Genomic DNA, 22,412 nt, shown 5'->3' on the forward strand with positions numbered 1-22,412 from the left:
TCAGGAATCTGTCTGTATTGATGCAGTCTGTATAGCTTAACCTATAGCCATTTCATCTCCACCCAAACTTGGTCTGGGGATAAGGGAAGTTGCCCACTTCAGAGGAATGCCATTTGAGTAAGAGCATTAAGGTCATTCTACAGTAAGCTCTGTGTCCAATGAATATAAATTTTAACATTTAAACTTCAATTCCATCTTGGTTTTCCCCTGCTGCCGAACACCTGTGTTTTGTACGTTGTGGTATGCAGGGGGAATTCTATGCAATTTTAATAGTAGACTAAGCAAAATATAATTATGGAGCTGAATCTTTAGCAAAACAACTAATTTGTGGCATTACAAAGACTTTTGGAATCCCAAATGGCTTTTGGCTATGTGATCTTTAAAAAATGCATCCTTAAGAACTGGGTAGTATTATGTGTACACACTTTCACATGTATTACTTATTATATCCTCACAGTGGCCCTTTGAATTTGGGATTTCTACTTCCACTTTACAGGTGAGAAAACAGGCCCGGAGAGGCTCAAATCTTGGACAGTCTATGGCCAGCAAGTGTAAGGGCTGTAATCATCAAGGAGGTCTTTAGACTACAAGCCTCGTGCTCTTTCTGTTGTACTAAAGGCTGGTGTCAGTAGGGAGTGAGCTATCAGTGGGTCATTTGTGCAGAATCACTGAATGTGATTTCTTTTCATTGCTCTCTTCCTTTGGCCTAAAAAACTGATCTCTCAGCTCTCTCTGAGTTTTCAAACGGAGGCAAAGGATTTTCTATTTTGGATCAGAAAGTTCATCCCACGGACAGAGATAGAAGAGAGCATTTTACTTAACTTATGTTGTACCACCTGCCCGTCTCCTCCCATGATGTCCCAGGATACTAGTTTCTTCCCTCTGGTAACTCTTGATGATGAGAATTCCATGAGAAACTTCTCTAATATTGCACATGTTCAAACTGAAAACCCCAAAGGTATAAGACCAAAGTCACCATAAGCAAGATTTAAAAACTATCATCTGAACATATATGACAAAAGAGTAACTTTTAGAATATGTAAGTAAATACATATATGAAAAGATAAGCTTGTAGAAAAATGAGCAAAGAATACAATGGGTTGTTTATAGTAGAGCATATACAAATGGTCAAATGGGCAGAAAAATATATGGAAAGACACTCAGTTTTACTCATTAGTGAAGAAGGATAACAGAAATAATGACCAGTATCTATGGATGTGGCAAAAATAAAAAAAGGAATGGTAGTGTTGGTAAAGTTGTCAGGAAACAATCACACACACTATTGTAACTTGGTGTATTGTTTTGGAAGGCAACTTTATAGTATTTATAAAAATTGAACATGCATATGTATCCCTTTGGCTTAGCAATTCCTCTCCCATAACTCATGTACGTATGCAAAGATACACACATACATAAATATAAGTATGGAAATATATATATGCTATATGTAATATACATGTATGGAAAGAGGTGCATGTTATGCATGCATATATTTGTATTTATGATATTATTTGTATTTTTATATATACAGACATGTTTATATACATATGTAAAGATATGCAGTCCCACTCCTATAACTCATACAAGTATGAAAAATACATAATTATATGTGTGAATATATACACACTCATTTAATATTGAAGATATACATACACATAATATATATATGTATATATAAGTATGGAAAGGTTTTACATACGACACATGTATGCACACACACTTTGTGTGCGTGTGTGAGAAAGAGAGATGTATTCTTAACCCTATGAATTTCTCTCTATAAGTTTCTGCAGATAATTCACTTAAGGATGCAAAAAAGATTCTTTATAGCATCATAGGTAGTAGCACAAAAAAAATCAAGAAAGGAAAAAGGAGATAATTTGTTTATCAATAGGTTTCTTTTTAAAACTGGGTTTCATCCATAAAACACAATACTATTCGCAGGATGCCTGGGTGGCTCAGTCTGGGACTTCAGCTCAAGTCATGGTCTCACTATTTGTGGGTTTGAGCCCCACAACGGGCTGTGTGCTGACAGCTCAGATTCTGTGTTTCCCTCTCTGTCTGCCCCTCCCATGCTCATGCTCTGTCTCTCTCTCCCTCTCAAAAGTGAATAAACGTTAAAAACATTTTAAACCACAATACTATACAGCCATAAAAAAATGAAGTGTATCTCTGTGTCCTGATAAGGAAAGTTGTCAAAGATCTATTACTAATCAGAGAAAACAAGTTGTAGAATAGTATGATCCCATTTACGTTTTCCAAGTGTGATTATTGGGGAGAGGTGTTTACAATTATATGTACCTATATTTCTGGAAGGTCAGTTAAAAATTTTTAAAAATCATGGTTACCCCTGGGTAGTGAGAATGGGGAGGGGTAGCGAGGTTTTAGGAGATTTTCACTTAATTTTGTTTATTTTCTGTACTGTTTGAAAGTTTATCATGAACAAGAATTTTAAAGTAACCACCAGAGACACTTGGAGCCTCAAACCTAGGGATTCTAATTCTTTAGACTGGATGTTGGTCAATAAATCTAAATTCTAGAACATCTCTCTATATAGGTGATTCTAATATGGAGCCAAGATAGAGAACTGCATCCTTATATGTTGGTCGCAAATGACTGCTGGGGATAGCACTATCATTGTAAAGATATAATAAATACCTAAGGTGAATGTAAAATGAAGTATCATTCAATTTTTCCCTAGAAAGGATGATAGTAAGTTCTTTTGTTTATGGTGAGATTTAAGCAGATAAAAGGCTCCTGCAATATTGAATAGATCCTTATGTGATAACTCTATCAAAGGCAATCCAGACAATAGAGAGTAGTAGAAGATGACAAAATATTTTAGGCAAGGTTAGTATTTATAAGTCTAGGTGACATGTTGGGAGGGGGTACAGGGATAAAGGGTTCTTCTGTGCCCTAGGAAAGGTGGTAAAGCTCAGCAACTCATACCCACAGGTACTGAAGGTCTCATGGAGGGGTGGGGGTGGGGGAGGGGGGCCTCTGAGTGGGAAGGGGATTCATAGGTGTTTGGGGTTCCTTTGTAAACTTTCACTGTAATGTAGATGGCTGTGAGATAGCACGTTATCTTCACACATCTCTAATGGTTTTTTTTTCCCCAGTAAAATCTTTGGTTTATATTTATTTCAAACTTCAAATTAGTAAATCAGAGTTGGTTGCTCAGTTTTGATGTACATGTTGATATATATTACTGTGCCTAATATGTAATCCATGCTAGTTACATAGTATTTCATTAGCTGCACTGGTTTTGAAGGAAATTTGTGGTAAAATTAGTAATGGGATTATAAATATATAAATTAGATAACTACATATAGTATACACTATACCTATATTATACATAATTATATAATTAAATATAAATTATAAACATAAGTGATATATAAAAGTTACCATATCTAAAAGTAATTTTTTCCTTATGCAAGGAGTGATATTAAAATCTTCTGAGTGGGGGATTCAAGAGGCAAGAAAGGAGCTATCCCATTTGTAGTAGCTGAACTTGAGAAAGTTTTATAGAAAATCAGGGTAGTCGGGAATGAGCAGATTCGAATTATTTTAGGCCTGAGAATATTGCACAAATCCCATAAATATGTAGACCATATAAGTTTGTTTGGGTTTGATTTGATGAATTCTGTTGAGTTATTGACCCTCCTTCCACAAAACACCACTGAGCTGCTCCTCGTTTTTCTTTTGTTGCTTTCCTCTTCTCTGTCCTCCTGACAGAGTACGGACACGAACTCTGAGGCTGTCATGTACATATTTAGGTGATACAGAAGGTCTTCCCTAACCAGACGGTTTCTGCTACCACCCAGACAAAATTTAAGGATTCCAGTAGAAACAAATGAGAAAGTACAGACACTTAGAAATGGGTCTGTAAAATCCATGACACCTGTTTACAGAGTTACTTATCTCCTGTTGACTATGTATTTTAGCATTTTCTTCCCTTTGCACTTTGATATCCCAACCTTCTCTCTTTCTCTCTCTTTTTTTCTTCTAAACTAAGCTCTACAGTCCAACAGAGAGTTGGGCTTGAACTCACAACACCAAGATCAAGATCCTCAAATAAAGACTCGCATACTCTACCCACTAAGCCCGCTAGGTACTCCAGCCCAACTTTTTCTCTTGGTTCTAACTCCTACACCAACCCATTCTAGGTCAGACTCCCTTCTTATATGCTCCCTTTAAAAGTGCTTTTTCTTTCAGAACATTTGTATTAGTTTGTGCTACCTACTTCATTCAGCATTACTTTATAAATCTATTGGGTCTACTTGCTTATCTCACTTTAAGAAACCAATCCGTCTAGTGACTCCAGGTGGCATAAGAGAAATGCAAACAGCAACAGGAAAAATGAGAAGTAAAATGAAGTGAGAAAGACCTTAATGCTAAACTATTGATTTTGCAAAGCATCCTTTCTGTTCCTACTTCTCACAAATTTGTCGTGTCATTTTTCAACTAACTGGTGGAGGTGGTGCTTATAAAGATTTTTTTCCTTCCCAGGGCTCCAGAATTTTAAAACATGTTGTTCCTCTCTATTCTTCTACATAATCCTTCCTGGATTCATACTATGGCACAATTATTACTAATAAAATATAAGACACCACTACAGTCAGGTGTGAGACAAATTCGTAAAGGGTAAAACTTTAGTGATGGTAGGGAACTTAGGAGTAATCTGGCCCAATTCCCACCTTTTAAAGGTGGGGGAAATTGAGGCTCATCAAAGTTATATGACTCAGTACATCATGTAGTTGAAGAACCAATACTGGGACCCTGGTCTTCTATTTTCCAGTCAGGCCCTAACTTCTCTTTCCTTCATCCTCTCCTGCTTCCCTGGCATTATAAACAGAACAGGAAAAGATCATGGAAAGTTTTGTGAAAAACTGTTCTTGCTCCAACTAATTTTTAAAATTAAAATTTTAGGGGTGCCTGGGTAGCTCAGTTGGTTAAGCACCTGATTTTCGGCTCAGTTCATGATCTCGCAGTTTGTGAGTTCCAGCCCTGCTTTGGGCTCTGTGCTGACAGCTCAGAGCCTGGAGCCTGCTCCGCATTCTGTGTCTCCCTCTCTCTTTGTCCCTCCCCAGCTTGCACTCTGTCTCCCTCTCTCAACAATAAACATTGAACAAATTTTAAACAAAAATTTTACTTTCTTACATACGTTCTGTCATCTATGATCTCCATGTCCATATCTATTTGTAGCTTAGTAATTGGACACTGTGAAATTATACCAAGCCCAAAATTATTCAGGTTTTCACAAAAGAACTCAATAGGTTGTTAGTAATGAAAACTTAGTAAGTACTGTATGTCAGAATTTGGTTATGATTAGCTGCTGACATATACATGAAAGCAGATCTCTTGTATTTTTAAGATATTTATTTAATTACTTAAGTAATCTTTGCACTTAAGTAATCCCTACAGTGTGGGGCTCGAATTCAGGACCTCTAGATTAAGTCACATGCTTTACCAACTGAGCCAGCTGGGAGCCCCAGACCTTTTGTATTTTAGATGACACCGACTTTTGCATTTTCTTCAGAAGGCAGTCCATGGAAGTGCCTCTTTTGATGATTTCTGTTCTTTTTCAGATCACTAATTCTACTTTTCTTTTGGTAGAGTGGCAATGTCTTGAACATTGGAAAAATTATACCCTATTATAAAAATAATCAATATTTCTCTGTCTTGTTCTCATCTGGGAAATGGTACCTATCTCTCAGGTTTAAGTATTAAATTCACAAATGTATTTTAAAGCATGTCTGGCCTAAGGTATGTGTCCATAAGTGCTTACATATTATTTCCAGTAAGAAATGCTCTGATTCTCAACTACCTTTCCCCAGTAATATATTCATCTGAGGCATAAAGAATTGATTGGGAAGTAAAGATTTTTTAGTCAGTTCAAAGAAACCCCTTCCTTTGGTCTCCCAAGTTAGTATTTTTTTCCTCTTTTTCTCTCATACACACACACACCATGTATAAATCTTTTCCTAGTATGGGTAGCAGGGTTTTTTTTTTTTAATGAATTGTTGTTGGTATCATTTATCAATAATCATTACAAAGAGTGAGGGAAATGACCCTCTTTGAGTCTTTAACATTTCTCAGGAGTTAGTGGTAAATCCATGATCATACATTTTTAAAACAAATTAGCCAGACCTTGGAGTCCAATCTATTGCTTTTTTTTTCTTTATTAAAGTATTGAAGTATCAGTTGTTCCAATGCTGTAATGAATCAAGCAGCACTGGAAATTAAATCCCAAAAGCAGTGCCCCTTTAGTTTGTTCAGCGGATATTAAGACATTCCGTGAGCCATCATCATACATTTTCAACAGTTTGATACCCAGTTTACTCTTTCAGCAGCCCTCTGGGAAATACCCCGTGATAATTTACTGGGTGGGTGCATCGGTGTTCTAAAAGACATTTGGAATATTTCATAGTTTGACCCCCGAGACACTCTAGTAAAGGAACCGGTCAGAAAACTTAAAGAAATAAATAGGTTATGGATAAATGGGTCTAGGCTTTGGCAGCGTGCCAAGGTTTCATTTAAAAGCTGCAGTTCTTCACTTCTTTACCAAGGAGTTACTTTCTTCCTTAAAGCCTCCCCGGTAAGTTAAGAACACCCCGAAAGTTCAAAACATCTCCAAATCTTTTCCGACTTCCGGGGGGGGGGGTGTGTATCCCGTCGTACACAGATGAAGCAAATGGTTAATGGAGGCGGTTGCCCTCCCTGCAATCCACCACTTCCTCCGGATCGCTGACTTCTGGAACTCCCGAAGAGTCTCCTCTCCTCTGAGGAACACCGGCAGGCTACAGCCCTCTTCCGAGAGCCGTTCTGAGTCATCTTGGCTCAGGGATTTTCGAACCTGTGGGAAAATTCACCGCGCTCTCGCGTCCTCCGGTCCCTGGCGGTGGAGCTCGGCACGTGTCTGCGGGGCTTCCGGGAAGCAGCGCTTCGCAGGTGAGTGCTTTGCAGCGCAACACACAGCGTGGGAAGCCTTGGGCACCTGGTGGCGCCCAGGTCTGCGGTCCTTCTCGTCGTCCTCCGTCTCCTCGGCCTTCCGGTTTCCCCTCCAGCCTCCGGGGGCCCAACGCCTTACAGTAGGGGCTTCCGGGGCGCTCCCTTAAGGTCAGAGGGGCGAACGGATCACCCGCCCCCCACTCACATGCCAGTGGCCGCCGCCTGCCCCTCTTGCCACCAGCGTCTTTCCTGTGAAGTTTCGCAGGCACCTCGGATCATTAGAGACTCTACAGGCCACTTTTTTGCCAGAAAAGCCTGAAAAGTCGACAACACCGGGGGGCTTCACGTTCAGCTCCTAAATCTCTGGGAAGTCCGCTTGCTTCACGGTGAGCGTGAGGACCGGATCCAGAGAAAAAGAAAAAGGAAAAAAAAAATTTTATTCACGGTCTGCTTCTCCTCCCCCACGGTGAGTCAAGGCTCCTGGAAGGCTTTCAGGCTTTGCGCCGCTCCATGTTCGTAGCCTTCCTTGAACTAAGTTGGGCGTGGGGCACAGAGGAGAAAAGAAATGTCCTGGTGGGCGGCTGGCTGGACCGGCCATCAATCTCCCGCGGCTGCGCGCAGGTACCGGGCGACATCGCGGTGGCCCCGCTCCTCAGCCAGGTCCACGGGCAGCCGGCCCCAGGCATCGCGCACATCCAGCCGCGCCCCGGCTCGGTGCAGCACCACCAGCGTGTCCAGGAACCCCTCCCGGGCGGCGTCGTGCACAGGTCGGGTGAGGGTGGCGGGATCCGCGCAGTTGGGGTCCGCGCCGTGGAGCAGCAGCAGCTCGGCCACGCGGGCGCTGCCCATCATCATGACCTGTCGGAGAGAGCAGAGTGGTCAGGGCGGCAGCGGGAGCAGCGACACGCAGGCCTGGCCACCAGAGGTAGAACCATTTCAAAGAAATACCTATTCATGAAGTTTCTCACTAACGCAAAGGGGCTAGGAGCCTCGAGACCGTCTGGTTACGCTTCATTGGCTGATGCACTCACCGCCCCCCCACCCCCCGTCCCATTTTACATTTTACTCAGCCCTGCTTGAGTTCCATTTCATTCTCCAAACAAGGGGAGACAAGAAAGAGCTGATAATAAAGCACTAATCCTCGTTGTGCAGAAAAAGAAAAAATCTTGATTTTCGTGGGAACATGGGAATCTAGTTTGTTAAATGATTTATGGGAAGAGTTAAGTTTAAAAGCCTTTAAAGTCTTAAATTATTTCCCTTGATGTGTTTCCTACCTCAGCCATAATCCACCTCTACAAATATTTATTAGGCAGTCAGCTGATATTTTTAAGAGTTAGAGTCATGCTTTAGAGGAGAAATAGGTTGTTTAGTTCTCATAGTAAATCCCTTGTCAGAGTTTTTACTTTTCACTGGCCTGCATGTCTGTTGTCATAAACTGAATATGGTCTGATAATTTGGGTCAAATTGGAGATAGAGGGGAAAAAGAAAATAAGATGATGAAAACAAGTTTTTTTTAAACAAATGATTTACCAGTTTTAATATTTTTAAGTTGGTGTTACAGGTAAGGGATAAAGTTTAAAGGGTAATATATTTAATGTAACATAAGCATGTAAAATAAACACTGTATTTACATTGTACAGGATTTTATGTTAGATGGTAAATAATTTGCTATATAAAAAAGAGCTTGGATGTTAGTCAAATCAGAGCAATGCATAACTTAGAAAAAAGATGTTTTAGAGCAGTAATCCTGTAGCAGCCATTTGTGTATATGTACATTATGCAAGCATTTACTTTCTTGTAATTAACAATAAAAGTTTTTGATAATTAAATATCCAAAACAGAGTTACTTGTTCTTGCCAGTTCATGTATTTTAAAATGTACCATGTAACTGAAAGATAGCTTACTACTTTTTTGTTTCATGAATATTAGAAGCATCCATTTTCTCCCTTAAAAACCATGATATGTTATCATTATCACTGTTAATGTAAGGTATTTCATACATAGAAGGAAAAAAGGGTTTTTTGTTATCTCAGAAAATGGTGAATTAAAACTGTAATTAAAATCTTTTTACAATTATTAATATTATTTGAAGTCTAAGAACTACTTTACAAGATTTTTGCTGCTTCTTAGAACACTTTTCCAAGAATGCAAAAGGAATGGACACGTATTTCCTTTAAAAATCTATACAGTTAACAAGACTCCTTAATAATAGTTTGGTTCTAGAATGGGACATTGAGATGAATACTAATTGTGACCATTATAGTCAACAATAAAGCACAAGATATTGGATTTTAAAGGAATGAAAAAATACAGATGTACTCATTAAAGCGAGATTAATAAACATATTGAACAAAAGAACTTTATCAACGAAGAGGCTAATTATTCATGTAGAACCTCTGCCATTTAAAAAGGACCTAACAGTTGCTATAAGCATGCTTTTGTAATCCAATCATTTTGTATGATAATTAAGAAAAAATCCATAAAAGCATTTTTTTCTTATGTAATATTCAAGAGACACTTCTAACATAAAAGGAATTAAATACTTTGATCGAGGAATCCTGGCTCATCTCTTTGTATTCAGTTTGCCTCTATGAGGAAAAAATACAAAGAATTTTATATCACAACCTAGAAGTTCACGGCGAATTTTTTCATGTAATGTGATTCTGCATGATTCCTCAAATTTAATCCGGACTGTGTAACTTGTAATTTAATTATCATTCAAAGTTGATAGATATTTGTTTAAAGACACACAAGACAAAAGTTTTTCTCCCCAAATAACCTCTCCTTTTCTTCCCAATTGAATCTATCCGTTGTATCTGTGATCATGAGACGGAAGAGAGACTATTGACATTTTTTCCACCACTAAAAGAAAACCAAACTGAAGTAATGTTTTTTTTCCAATCCCGTTCTTTAGGATCTTTGGGGCGGGAGAACCTGTTTTACACCTAGGCTCCACACCTCCAGGAAGAGAGAAAAAGGGACGTCGGTGAAGATCTCGGTCCCAGTCGCGTCCCACGGAGGCCGCTCCCCTGCACTCCTGCGCCCCCTGCCGGCGAGGCCCCAGGGCCCCAGCTACCTGGATTGGGCGCCTTCCGAAGCGGTTGACTCCGTTGGGATCCGCACCGGCTTCCAAGAGCTGCTGCACAGTGTCCACTTGCCCCCGCGCGGAGGCGTTGGCCAGGCCCGCGCCGTCGCCGCCACCACGGAGCATGCCCTTGTCCTCCTCGCGCATTTCGCAGTCCACAGACGCAGACTGGCCCGGATAATCCACCACTGGCTGTGAGCTTCGCCACACTCCTCCCTTCTTCCCCACCTCGCCCTGGCGCGCTCACCCCTACGTGGGAGAGCTCAGGTTAGCTTCAGCTCTCTTTCACCGTCCTCCTGTGGCTTAGGCGGCCCGTGCAATGGCCGAGCCACTCGTGGCTAAACCGGGCTTTTCCCAGCTCGCTCCCGGGAAAAAGCGCCTCGCTTGGTCGCAGTGGTGCGGCTAGGTAGAGAGCCTGCAAGGGAATGAGTCCGTTTCCAGCTGGGCGGCCGGACAGGGTATTCCCCACCCCCTTAGGCTCCGCCCCCTGTCCGTCTGGCCGGGCCGGGCAAGTCCCCACTTTGCAGGCTGCGAGGCCCGGCCCTCGGATGACGTTCCAGCCGACGAGGTAGGGGCGGGGCGCGGGAGGAGGGCGGTGTTGGGAAGCCAGCCCAGACTCTGCTGGGACGCATGCGCCAGACAGGAAGCGCGCAGAGCCTGTTGTCCTGCTCGCCGAGTGTCCTGCAAGGCCTTAACTAAGGTTTGGAAAAGTTGAATCCATGCACTCAGCTCCTAATCCCCTTCCTCCAGCAGGCGGAGCAGAGGATTTCTATTCCTCAGTCCCGTGCCAGCTGCTTTCACTTTGGGGACGTTAGTCGCTCCTTGTATAATTGAATGGCTGGCTGAGAGAAAGGCATTTAAAATAACTCTGTCTCTCCCAAGATTTCTGAAAGTGACAGCTTTGCACCTGTCATGCAGGTTAAATTCACCCCCAGGCAGTACTTGAACTTCACTAGCTTTTCATCTTGCATCAACCTTAGCAATTTTCTTTTGGGTGTGTCTTCCTATTTGAATCAGTCAAAAATCAGTTACAGTGAAAAATCCTGAGAATCCTGTTTTGAATGTGATTTTTATTCTTTTCATCTTTGAATAATAGATACACACACAGCTCCAAAAAACAAACCTAGTTTGAGATTGACAATGGCAAACTGGTGCACGTGAGACATTTAAAAAATATAAATATATATTTTAAGAATCTGAAATTCCAGTTTCATGATATTTGAACAGTATTATTTTTGTTTGCACGCTTACCTATTTAAACCCACTTCGCAAGTATTTGATTTTTATTTATCCTGAGTAATAAAGGAAATTTATGCAGTAATAATGAAACATAATAAAACAGGGGTGTGGTGCTGGGCCTGTCATTAAACAGGCTGAACCTGTCATTAAATCCTCTTCTGAAGATTTAAAGGCCAGTTGCTTTTCTTTTCTTCCCAATCTTCCTAGGTGAGTTTGAATTAACATATGCATTGCTCTGAAGATTTAAGAAATTACAGCTGATGTTTGGTTGAAATAGGAAGAGAACCACAAGTTATGTATCTGTTGTCTGAAAGTTTTGGTGAGGAACCACATTACACTGAGCTTCTCTTAACATGGAACAGTTCTCATTTACAAGATCATTTATTGGTTCATAGTGCAGAGGAAGGCAGTTTTTAAGGGAAGGCAATTGCTTGCTTACTCACAAATGAGTTTGTTTCACATGTTTCTTCTAGCATTCCTTAGCTTGGACTCCCTTCCCCCCAGTCCGTTGTAGACTAAAGAAGAGCTCTTTAAAGTTAGGGGAGCCCATGGAAGTGGTGGTTAGGGATGGAGATCTACTGATTTGAGACAGAGTCGAAATCCACCTGGATAGGGAAGAGAAGGAAGGCAGCATTAATAACCATTTTTTCTCTCTCTTATCCAACCTCCATCTCTTAGTTTTCTTTCTTAATTTTCCTATCTTTTTCTCTTATTTGAACCTCCACACTTACCTGAAAAAGAAAATTCCTTTTATTTGTTGATGGTGGCTCCATTCCTTGGCCTGGCCAGAGGAATAGAAGTCTATTTCTGGATGAAAAGAATAGATGAGCTTTTTTTTCTCCAGTCTTTGGGGCCAGTCCCCACCCACAGTGTCCTGGGGATTGCAGATATGTAGGTAGAATGGGAGAGGGAAGAGGAAATATGGACAGTGGGAAGTCAGAGTTTTTTGGTAGTCACTCTGAGGGGCTGAGTCATCAGACTCATATAGGTGGATGCAGTAGCAAATGTCTTTATCAGAATATCTTCATCATAGTATCTTTATCAGAATAGCCTGGCTACCCTGAAATTTAGTGCACAGCGAAAGGTAACAAGGCAGGTTGCTTTTAAAGGAGTGTTGTTCAGATATTTCTTCTAATGGGTCCAGTAATTAAATTAGTTCGACGAAATTTAGCTCCAGCATATCCTATATTCTAGGAGTCCACAACTGAGTAAGATATGGGTGCTAGATTTTAAGAAAGTCTCCCTGCTGTCACTCAAAACGAATAGAGAGTTTCAATTTAATGTGATAACTTTACTGTGGATGTACCTATAGGATATTTTGGGAGTAAGAAGGGGGGAACTTGACTCAAGATGGAGATGCAGGGGATTTCTTAGAGGTGTTGCCAGATGAAGAGCCTTTAGAGAATGCATCATTAATTCTTTCTTGTGTTCCAGCTTTGAGCTTTGGGTTTCTCTGAAACTCAACAAAAAGGGTAGAAAAAGATAGCTTGAACCAATTTTTGAGCCACCTTCTTAAGTGGTAAGCATGGCCAAAGTGTCTGAAAAATAAAAACTATTTGGAGTTGATAAAGAGATTGGAGAAAATTGTTTTTAGTTGTAGGGGACATAGATAAAGAGTGGCAAGATAGGGAAAAAGCCAGTTAGCGGAATGAGTAAGAATCTTCAGCGAGGCAGCTAATGTGAGAGATTCACCACGTAAGTTGACAGGAAAAGAATTTGGGCGGGGGAAATGTTGCCAGCGTTACATACGATTGCTAGCACCACGGACAGCGCTTTCCTAGTAAGCGTGTGTGGGTGGTCCTAACCCACTCCAGACTGAGAATTGCTGAGAAAGCTTCACACATGATCTTTCAAACCCTTTTTCTCTCCTGAAATTCAAAGAAAGCCACATGGAAACTCAATGAGCTTCTTTACGAAACATCTTTACAATGAACTGCTCGATCTGGTTTCCAAATACTACTGGATTATCTAATATTCTGTATGTAAAGAACATTAAATATCCTCTATATTTAAAAGAAGAGAGATCACACCTCAATGTCTACCCTGTTCCAAGTGCTTTATAAGCATTATTTCATTTAACTCTTGTAACACCCCTATGCAAAATGCATTAGTTTCTCAATTTTACAGACAAGACCAAAGATTCAGAGAAAGTAACTTGCATACTAGCTAAGCATTTTTGGAGGTAGGGTCTGACCTGTGTGGCTTCAGTGCCTCTATCCATAACACTACATAGTGTTTTTAGCAGCTGTCATGGTAGGCTTAACTGGGGAAAAAATGCAATTAACTGGATTATAATTATTTTCCAGTCTACATTGTGTTTTCCAGATGGCTCACCTCACAGCACACCCTTAATAGACTTCAAAGATGACATTTCACACGTAATACAATAGCACATTTGTCTTGGACAATAGGGTGAGATAATGAAACATTTTACCTCTCCCTGAAACCTAGCTGTCTCTAGGATGAAACACAACCTATTGTTAATGCTTTAAACACATTTAAGAGATGAAGTGGATGGGAACATAGTGGGCAGCTGAAACTTAGAATTGTCACAGCTATGCCATTTAATAGGGTGGATAGTTTATAAGTGAGAAAAGAGAGGAAGTAAATGGTAAACTGACATAGAATTTCGGAGGTAAATAGAAGGGAATGAATAAATAGAATCAGTTTTAATATAATAAATAATGCAAATGTCTAGTGACAATGTTTATATTCTAGTTGGTGAAACTGTATATGAACTCACTATGAAGGTGTGAATAGAATCGGTTGAATGACCAAGAGAGATAATGACATAACTTTGCATATGGTTGGATCCATGGTTTCTAAGTGGAGAGAGAAGGGAATTCAAAATCACTTTGGGGACTTTTTCAAACTATATATGATCCACCTCCCATCAGGAGGCTTGATTCTCTCCATTTCATCAGTTGAGATGTATGTTTCAGGATTCATAGGGTATCTCTTTCTATATTCTCATATATATTTCTTAGCTTTTATTGAACAGTGGATATTTTAGCATCTGTATGAATTTTCCAAGGCTGCCATAGAAAAGTACCACAGACTAGTTGGCTTAAACAATAGAAATTTATTTTCTCACAGTTTTGGTTTCTCCTGAGGCCTGTCTCCTTGCCTTGCAGGTGGTCACATTCCTGCTGCCTTTTCACATAGTCATCCTGTGTGCATGTAAGCTCCTGGTAATCTCTTGTGTATCCAAATTCCCTCTTCTTATAAAGACACCAGTCAGATTGGATTAGAACCTACCCCAAAAGTCTCATTTTAACTTAATCACTTCTTTAAATGCCCTCTCTTCCAGTATAGTCACAGTCTGAGTAGTGGGGGTTAAAGATTTAACATGTGAATTTTGGAGAGACACGATTCAGTCCATAATGGAATCTTTCCCAGTTTTTACACATATCATTTTTGTTAATAATTTATTTATTTGGATAAGGATGAAAATAATATCAACACATTGAAATTTGATACTGATACCAGTCTCTTTTATCTCTGTTTATTTTTTATTTATTTCTTAATTATTTCAGTTTTTAAAATGTTTATTTATTTATTTTGAGAGGGGGGTGGGAAGGGCAGAGAGAGAGAGAGAGAGAGAGAGAGAGAGAGAATCCCAAGCAGGCTCTGTGCTGTCAGTGCAGACCCTGATGCAGGGCTTGATCTCATGATCTCTTGAATAGTGACATCATGACCTGAGGTGAAATTAAGGGTTGGATGCTTAACTGACTGAGCCACCCAGGAACCCCAAGATTTTATTTTTAAATAATCTCTATATCCAACATGGGGTCAAACTCACAACCCAGAGATCAAAAGTCTCATGCTCTAACTTACTGACTGAGCCAGACGGGCACCCCAACTTGTATCTCTTTTAATCTATAGATTCTCTTCTTTATTCCTTTTATTCTTTTCAATTTGTTTGTTGCAGGAATTGGATTGCTAGTTCTGTAGTTTTCTGTAGTCTGAACTTTGCAGAATGCTTCTTCACGGTGGCATTTAACATTTTTCTCTGTCACCTGTATTTTTTGTAATTTGTTATTTAGCTCTAGAGTCTGGATGTGATTCAGGTTTGATATTTTGGCAAAAATACTTTATAAGTATTATAAACTTCTACCCAAAGGCATATAATCTGCTTCTTTGTCTATGATTATAGCAGCCATTGATAATTATTTCTATAATATATTATTTCCTTAGAGCTTGCAAAATGGTGGCATTCTAATTCAACCATCCCTTCTTCATTTACTAGCTGAAAAATTTCTGTAAAGAGAAAGATTTCTTTGTTATCTACCTGTTTGCCCTCAGGTACATATACGAAAGACGGCTGAGTACTTTATTTTCAAATTTACTTATAAGTTTTAAAAATAATGATTTGAGCTTCAGCATCTTCCAAAGGTGACTGATGATTTTTGAATTATTGTAAACTTGTGGATTTGAACTTAATTGATGTATTTTAATGCACTATAACTATCATTCCTGTTGTGTTGATTATTCCATTCATCTGCTAGCCACTCACCAAATATTTATTGAACACCTGTTATGTGCCAGGCATTCTTCTAGACCCTTAAGATACATCAGTGACAAAACAGTAAAAGACACCTGTCTTCATGGCTCTTACATTGTAGCATGGGTGTCCATTTCTGTTGTAAAGTTAATCACATTATAGACATATCACTTAAAAGAGTGCTTCGTGTTTTTATACTACATCATCAAACATACAAGGTTTGGCTTATAGGAAATCAATACCCACATTACAACGAGACTTCTAAAATAATTTTTGTTATATGAATGAATCGATGATAAAACCATTTCCTTAACAATCATAAACTGATTGCAAAGTGATTGTTCATCTCAGAGAAACCTTTGCAGAGTTAAAATAAAAGTTTCAAGAACTAGGCTTTGGTACCAAAATAAGGCACATTACATTTAGATTTTTAATTTTGCCATTCCCATACTAAATGCATACTCATAATTCAATGCTGAAAAGCTAGATATGGTTATAAACCAAGGCATAGTTGAAATGAAAGTTTAGAAAATTATCATAAGCCAAAATTTAGTATCATTATGATGGCAGCTTTAGGATTTTAGTGTTGACACCCTAGTCTCAAGTTGTATTTAATGTGGTTACAAACCTAGGCAGTGTTGAAATGAAAGTTTCAAAATAAATTAAAGAGTTAGGAAAAACATAATCAATATAAATGCATTGTAATGTTAATATTCCATGATTCAAATGAGCAAAAAGTTGCTTTTTGTTACAACATGGATAGTAGATAGCCTGAGTATAGAAAGTAATATTTCCTATATGGGACCATTTCACTCTGTGCAATTCTGTTGAATCATACTTACTGCTTAGTGAGCTATAACCCTAGCAATTAGTTTTCTCAAAATAGATTTTTTAAGTCTATTTTTCTAGATCTAAAGATATAAAGCTCAAAGCTCTTCTTGAAAGAGAATTAAACATTTCAGTTACCCTCATCACCTGGAATACATGGTTTCAGCCAAAACTTACATGTCATTTGGAAAAAAGCAAAAGTGAGGTATTGTCTTCTTTTGAGGAGAGACTGTGCAGTTAAACAGCTCACTGGGTGTTTAGAGTCTATGCGCTTCTTCTTTGTCCTTGGCTGGGAGGTCATACCGGAAGTGGTGAGTGACACATCTCTGCCTGGGAAGGAGCCCTTCCTTATCTTTTTGTTTGCTCCTCTGCCCCTGGGAATGAGTGGGGTGAGAGTTTGGGCCAGTAGGTAGTTGGTTCTCTTATTCTGTTTAGTGTGTGTTTAGTGTCTGGGTGTTTGGCACAAGGTGACTCATTCTCTGACCTTGTTTTGAATGCTCTGGTGTGGACGTATTTTCCCATGCTCCAGAAAAAAATATTGCAATGCACAAATGTAAAAGTGTAAGAAGTAGAAAAGGGTGAAGTATGGGCATAGTGAGAAGTTCAGTCCTTTTAAACTTTACTGGCAGAGTAACATTAACATGGGCTTTGGAGTTAGGTAAAACTGAGTTTAAATTCTAGCTCTGTTAACTTTCCAGATGAGTGATTTTGGCCAAGTTATTTAACCTCTTTAGGCTTCAGTTTCCTTATTTATAAGCTATAACACAATCTTCCTCATAGGAGAAGTATTAATTGGAAATATATATATATATATATATATATATATACACACACACACACACACACACACACACATTATATATGTACACATTATATATATACAATGTATATATATAGATGTTAGCATACAGTAAGCTCCTAATAAACTCGAATTATTATTATTATTAAAAAAAAATTTTTTTTTTTCAACGTTTATTTATTTTTGGGACAGAGAGAGACAGAGCATGAACGGGGGAGGGGCAGAGAGAGAAGGAGACACAGAATCGGAAACAGGCTCCAGGCTCTGAGCCATCAGCCCAGAGCCCGACGCGGGGCTGGAACTCACGGACCGCGAGATCGTGACCTGGCTGAAGTCGGACACTTAACCGACTGCGCCACCCAGGCGCCCCAAACTCGAATTATTATTAATACATTGCTAGGAAAGAAAATGCATCAGGGAACAAATGATATAAGTGTTTTATTAATAACATGGGAAGGATTCTTTGTAGGCAAAGCACTTGGGATTGGATTTTCATGTGGTCATCTCTTTCATCATTGTATTTAGGGTTACTCTGCTGGCAGTAAAGAATGTATCTAGTTTCCTTCTTAAACCAGAATCATGGAGCATGAGTCAATGCACAAGATTGGATGCATTTGTGGAGCATTTTACATTTTATGCAGTTATTTGTATATCACCTTCATAATGTTTGCCCCATTCTTAGACCATCTATCATTATTTTCTTAATAGTTTTCTTCAAATTGACTCGCCTTTTTTCCAACTTTATTGAAGTCCCATTTAAACAACATTAGCTATAAAATCATGGATTTGCTGTGCGAGTTATATTTTTCTAATGCACTCGAAAAACAAATACCTTAAAAAAGTTCCACCTCCAGTCCGTATACCACCTATAGTCACGGGAAGTACCTCTTGCCCTATGTTACTGTGTTTTGGAAAACACTCACACACAGGATATTTCTTGGTCCTCATAATCATTTTGCGAGATGAGCAGACAAAACGTAATTGTGCCCATTTCAAAGATGAACAAGTCAGAAAATCAGATTCATGGATAAAATCTTATAGCCAGTATATTTCCGGAACTGGGCCTGGTACTTGTGCTTTCTCCTCATCAACCTACTGCTTCTGTACTACCAACTCTTCCAAGGAATGCAAATTTAGAATCAAAATAAACTTTTATCCTTTTAGACCTGACTGTTTTGGAGTTTTGTGGTAATCTGAATAGAGATGAGACAGAAAAAAATTCGTAAACAAAGGAGAGGGGAGTAGATTGCCAAGTTGTGGCAGGCAGCCTCTAAGATAGCCCCTGATTATCTTCCCTTCTAGCATTCGTGTCTTGTGTAATCCCCTCCACTTGTGAAATTGCTCTCTAACTAATATAATATGGCAACTTAGAGGGGTGTCACTTCCTTGCTTAGTTTGCAAAAGATTGTGACTTTTGTCTTGCTAGAAGTCTCTGTCTCTCTGTCTCTGTCTCTGTCTCTGTCTCTCTCTCTCTCACTGATTTTGATAAAGTGAGCTGCCACAGGAGGGAGGCTCTCCTGCCCTAGGAGAGAAGACCCGAGGACAGCAGGGAACTGAAGCCCTCAGTTCAACATCCCTCAAGGAAATGAATCGTGCCGACAATCCCATGTGTTAGTTGGGAAGCAGATCCTTCCATAAGTGAGCCTTTGGATGAGATCCAGCCTTGATGGACACCTTGCCTGCAGTCTTGTGGGAGATTGTGAAGCAGAAGACCCAGTTAAGTCATCTCCAGAGCCCTGACCACAGGCGTTTTAAGCTACTCATTTTTGGGGAGTGGGTTAATCTGTTATTCAGCAGTATATAACACGAGTCTTCAGGACTCATTTCCAGAAGTGATTCAGTGGAAGTGGAACCAAGTTATCACTGCTGTGCATGGACCCCAAGTGTTTGCAGTTCTGATGAACTGTGATATCTAACACTGGAGACACTTTTTCTTTCTCTCATTTTTCTATTCTTTCTTCCCTTCTCTCTTTCCCTTCATTCCTCCTACTCTTTCACACTTCAAAAATTTTTAAATGTTTATTTATTTATTTTGGGAGAGAGAGAGAGAGGAGAGAGAGAGAGAGAGAGGGATAGAGAGCGAGTAGGGGAGGAACAGAGGGAGAAAGGGAGAGAGAGGATCCTCAGCAAGCTCTGCACTGTCAGTGCAGAGCCTGACGCGGGGCTCGAACCCATGAACTGCGAGATCATGACTTGAGCTGAAACCAAGAGTCACATGCTTAACCCACTGAGCTACCCAGGCACCCCTTTCATACTTTTAATTAACAGAGGAGTTGGAAACTTAAAGTCAGTAGCAACACAAAATAAAAGTCCTGCATCTGCAAAATGTTATCATTTATATCTTTCCATGATGCTCTGTGCCAAGCTCCATATGTAGGCTACCTAGTGCATATGTAGGAGTTACCTAACGAAGGTTCGGCTGTTGGTGTTATTGAATCCCCATGGAGTTGATTCAGTGCTATTCATTCCATTTCTATTTGTGGCAATGTCTTGATTCTTTTATAGGCTTTGTATACTCATGTTCTCTGTCTTTTCCTTTGGAGGCAATTTATAGCACTGATCTACCAGTACCTCTCACTGACTTTGATGTGAAGATGGTTTTTCCTGCAGGTACCTACAGAATTAAAAACATAGAGCATAAAGAAATAACGTTCATGCTTTACACTGTCTTACTGATTCTCTCCAGTTTTTCCATCCACCACACGACCTGAAAAGATTTTCACTCTTGGGCAGTCTTTGCTTCTATTTCACACGCACAAATAGCTAAAGAGAATTAGGCAAGGGCCATTCCAGGTAAGGTTATCTGTATGAAACCTTGAAAATAATCCGAAACTAGCCTTGATAAATGGGGGAGGGGTGGGGCATGTGAAGGGATAGAGTAGGTGGTGGGGAGGTATACATGGACAAATTTGAATCACAAATTTCTTACTATATGCCAGCAACATTTAATAATAACACTCCTAAATACACACATACACACACACACACACACACACACACATAAATGAGTCACACTATGAAAACTTCTAACAAGTGCTGGCAAGTCAGATGGCAGACTCACCCCGAAACCTGTCTCTCCAATAAAAACCTCGTAATTAAAAACAGGGCTGTCCATAAATCATAACATATAATAACAATTATGTGAAACTGGTACAGGACTTGATTAGAAAATTAATATTTAGCTTTCTCAGGTGAAAATTCTGAATTTCCCTCAGAGTGAAAATACCTCTATAGTATATGGCCAGCAGGTTATCCTCTATACCTGAGCCGTGAGGTGCTTTTTTGTCCAACTAATACCTACTGACCGTGAGGTGCCTTTTTGTCCACTTAATACCTACTGACCTTGGTCCAATAAAAGACTGAGATGATGGTTTTACTTGTCGTTTGAGAACAATACTAGCATTTGCCATGTATTGAGAAAGTGCCTACAATGTGCTCGATACTTTGTCAGGCACTGGCTGTCCCATTTTCTCTTCTTTACACTCAGCAACAATGAACCATATTTTACTTCTATAAAACTGAGGCTTAAACTGGTTTACTGACTTTCCTAAGTTTATATAAGTAGTAAGTGACCAAAACAGGATTTGAACCTGAATCGGCTTGATTCACCTTTCCGTTAAAGGTGTGGCCTTGATAAAGGACATGAACTCAATGTATATATGGAACCAGGTGAATAAGCTACAGTTGTGGCCTTAAACTGGATCCTGTTGAATGTATGGTAGAATGGATAAGAAGCCTCTTCTCTGTTGCTACCTCTTTAACCTGCAAGAAATCAGTCACTCAGCCTTGCTGGGTTCTTGTTTTTTGTTGCTTTTGTTGCTGTTTGTTTTTAGTTGATAAACTGAATCATCTCAATTAGTTACTATCTGATGTGTCTTCCATGTTAAAATTATATTATTCATCCACTCAGGCTTATATCAATCTGACAAGCCTAAACCAAGTAAACCCTGATATTTGTCATGTTTCCTTCAAATGTCCCCTGTGGCATGTGAGCAGGGTCTGAAAATGAAATAGAAGTTCCATGAAGCTATAACAACACTTTTTCATTGTGTTCTTCTCTCTCCTTTTCTTTTAGGTACGTAGTTGGATGGGATGTCCTGTGAGAAGGTGAGCTGAGGAGAAGCTGGAGGCAGGACTGGGAGGACATGAATGAATTAGTCAGTGAAATTTAGATTCTTGTTTTCCAATACTCTTTCCCTAATGGAGTTTTTAGGGAGTGGAAGAAAGCTGTATGCAGACGCGGAATGTCTTGGGGTAGCTGTTCACAAAAAAATTAATAATTAATTGCAGTGAACACCTGCTTCTTAGAATTTCATAATTCTCAGGAAATATTTTTTATTGTCAACATTTTAAAAATTCTTTTTCAAAAAAATTTTTTTATGTTTATTTATTTTTGAGACAGAGAGATAGACAGAGTGTGAGCAGGGGAGGGGCAGAGAGAGAGGGAGACACAGATCTGAAGCAGGCTCCAGGCTCTGAGCTGTCAGCACAGAGCCCACTGTGGGGCCCGAACTCACGAACAGTGAGATCATGACCTGAGCTGAAGTTGGACCCTTAACCGACTGAGCCACCCAGGCGCCTCAACATTTTAAAAATTCTTAATGGCACACCGAAGAGCAGAGGTTGGCCAAGTTTTTCTCTAAAGGGCCTGATAGTAAATTGTTTAGCTTTTGTGAGCCATATGGTCTCTGTCACAACTACTTAACTCTGCTGTTACAACACCAAAACAGCCACAGATGATACATAAATGGAAGAGAATGTCTGAATTCCATGCAACTTTATTTACCAAAGCAAGCAGCAAGACGGATATGACACAAGGGTCATAGTCTGCTGACCCCTGGTATAGTGAAAAAAATTCAACTGGAGTTTGATTATGGCACTTTCACTTTAGCTGGGTATTTTGGGAAAAGATATTTATTTTAGATGTGATAGAGTTTCATTATCTGTATAGGGATAATAAAATCTACTTCATAAGACTGTTACAAAGATTAAGCTATGTAGCTAAA

General features: G+C 39.6%; 1 protein-coding gene across 1 annotated transcript; it reads right to left on the reverse strand.

The window, feature by feature from the left end:
• Positions 1 to 6,164: 6,164 nt before the first annotated feature.
• Positions 6,165 to 11,225, reverse strand: LOC122475138 (cyclin-dependent kinase 4 inhibitor B). The gene is made up of 2 exons (XM_043566851.1): positions 10,028 to 11,225; positions 6,165 to 7,809 (listed from the first exon to the last, which is right to left on the reverse strand). Exons 1-2 carry the CDS (start codon positions 10,181 to 10,183, stop codon positions 7,549 to 7,551), a joined length of 417 nt encoding a protein of 138 aa, XP_043422786.1. The 5' UTR covers positions 10,184 to 11,225; the 3' UTR covers positions 6,165 to 7,548.
• Positions 11,226 to 22,412: the final 11,187 nt, after the last annotated feature.

This window comes from Prionailurus bengalensis, chromosome D4 (genome assembly GCF_016509475.1).
Source record: "Prionailurus bengalensis isolate Pbe53 chromosome D4, Fcat_Pben_1.1_paternal_pri, whole genome shotgun sequence".
NCBI classification, from domain to species: domain Eukaryota; kingdom Metazoa; phylum Chordata; class Mammalia; order Carnivora; family Felidae; genus Prionailurus; species Prionailurus bengalensis.

What these genes read in the sequence shown, in the direction of transcription:
- LOC122475138 (XM_043566851.1), bottom strand. Translation starts at nt 10,183, where the DNA reads ATGCGCGAGGAGGACAAGGGCATGCTCCGTGGTGGCGGCGACGGCGCG. An exon ending in TCGGAAGGCGCCCAATCCAG is followed by an intron (nt 7,810 to 10,027) that starts GTAGCTGGGGCC and finishes TCTCTCCGACAG; the next exon opens with GTCATGATGATGGGCAGCGC.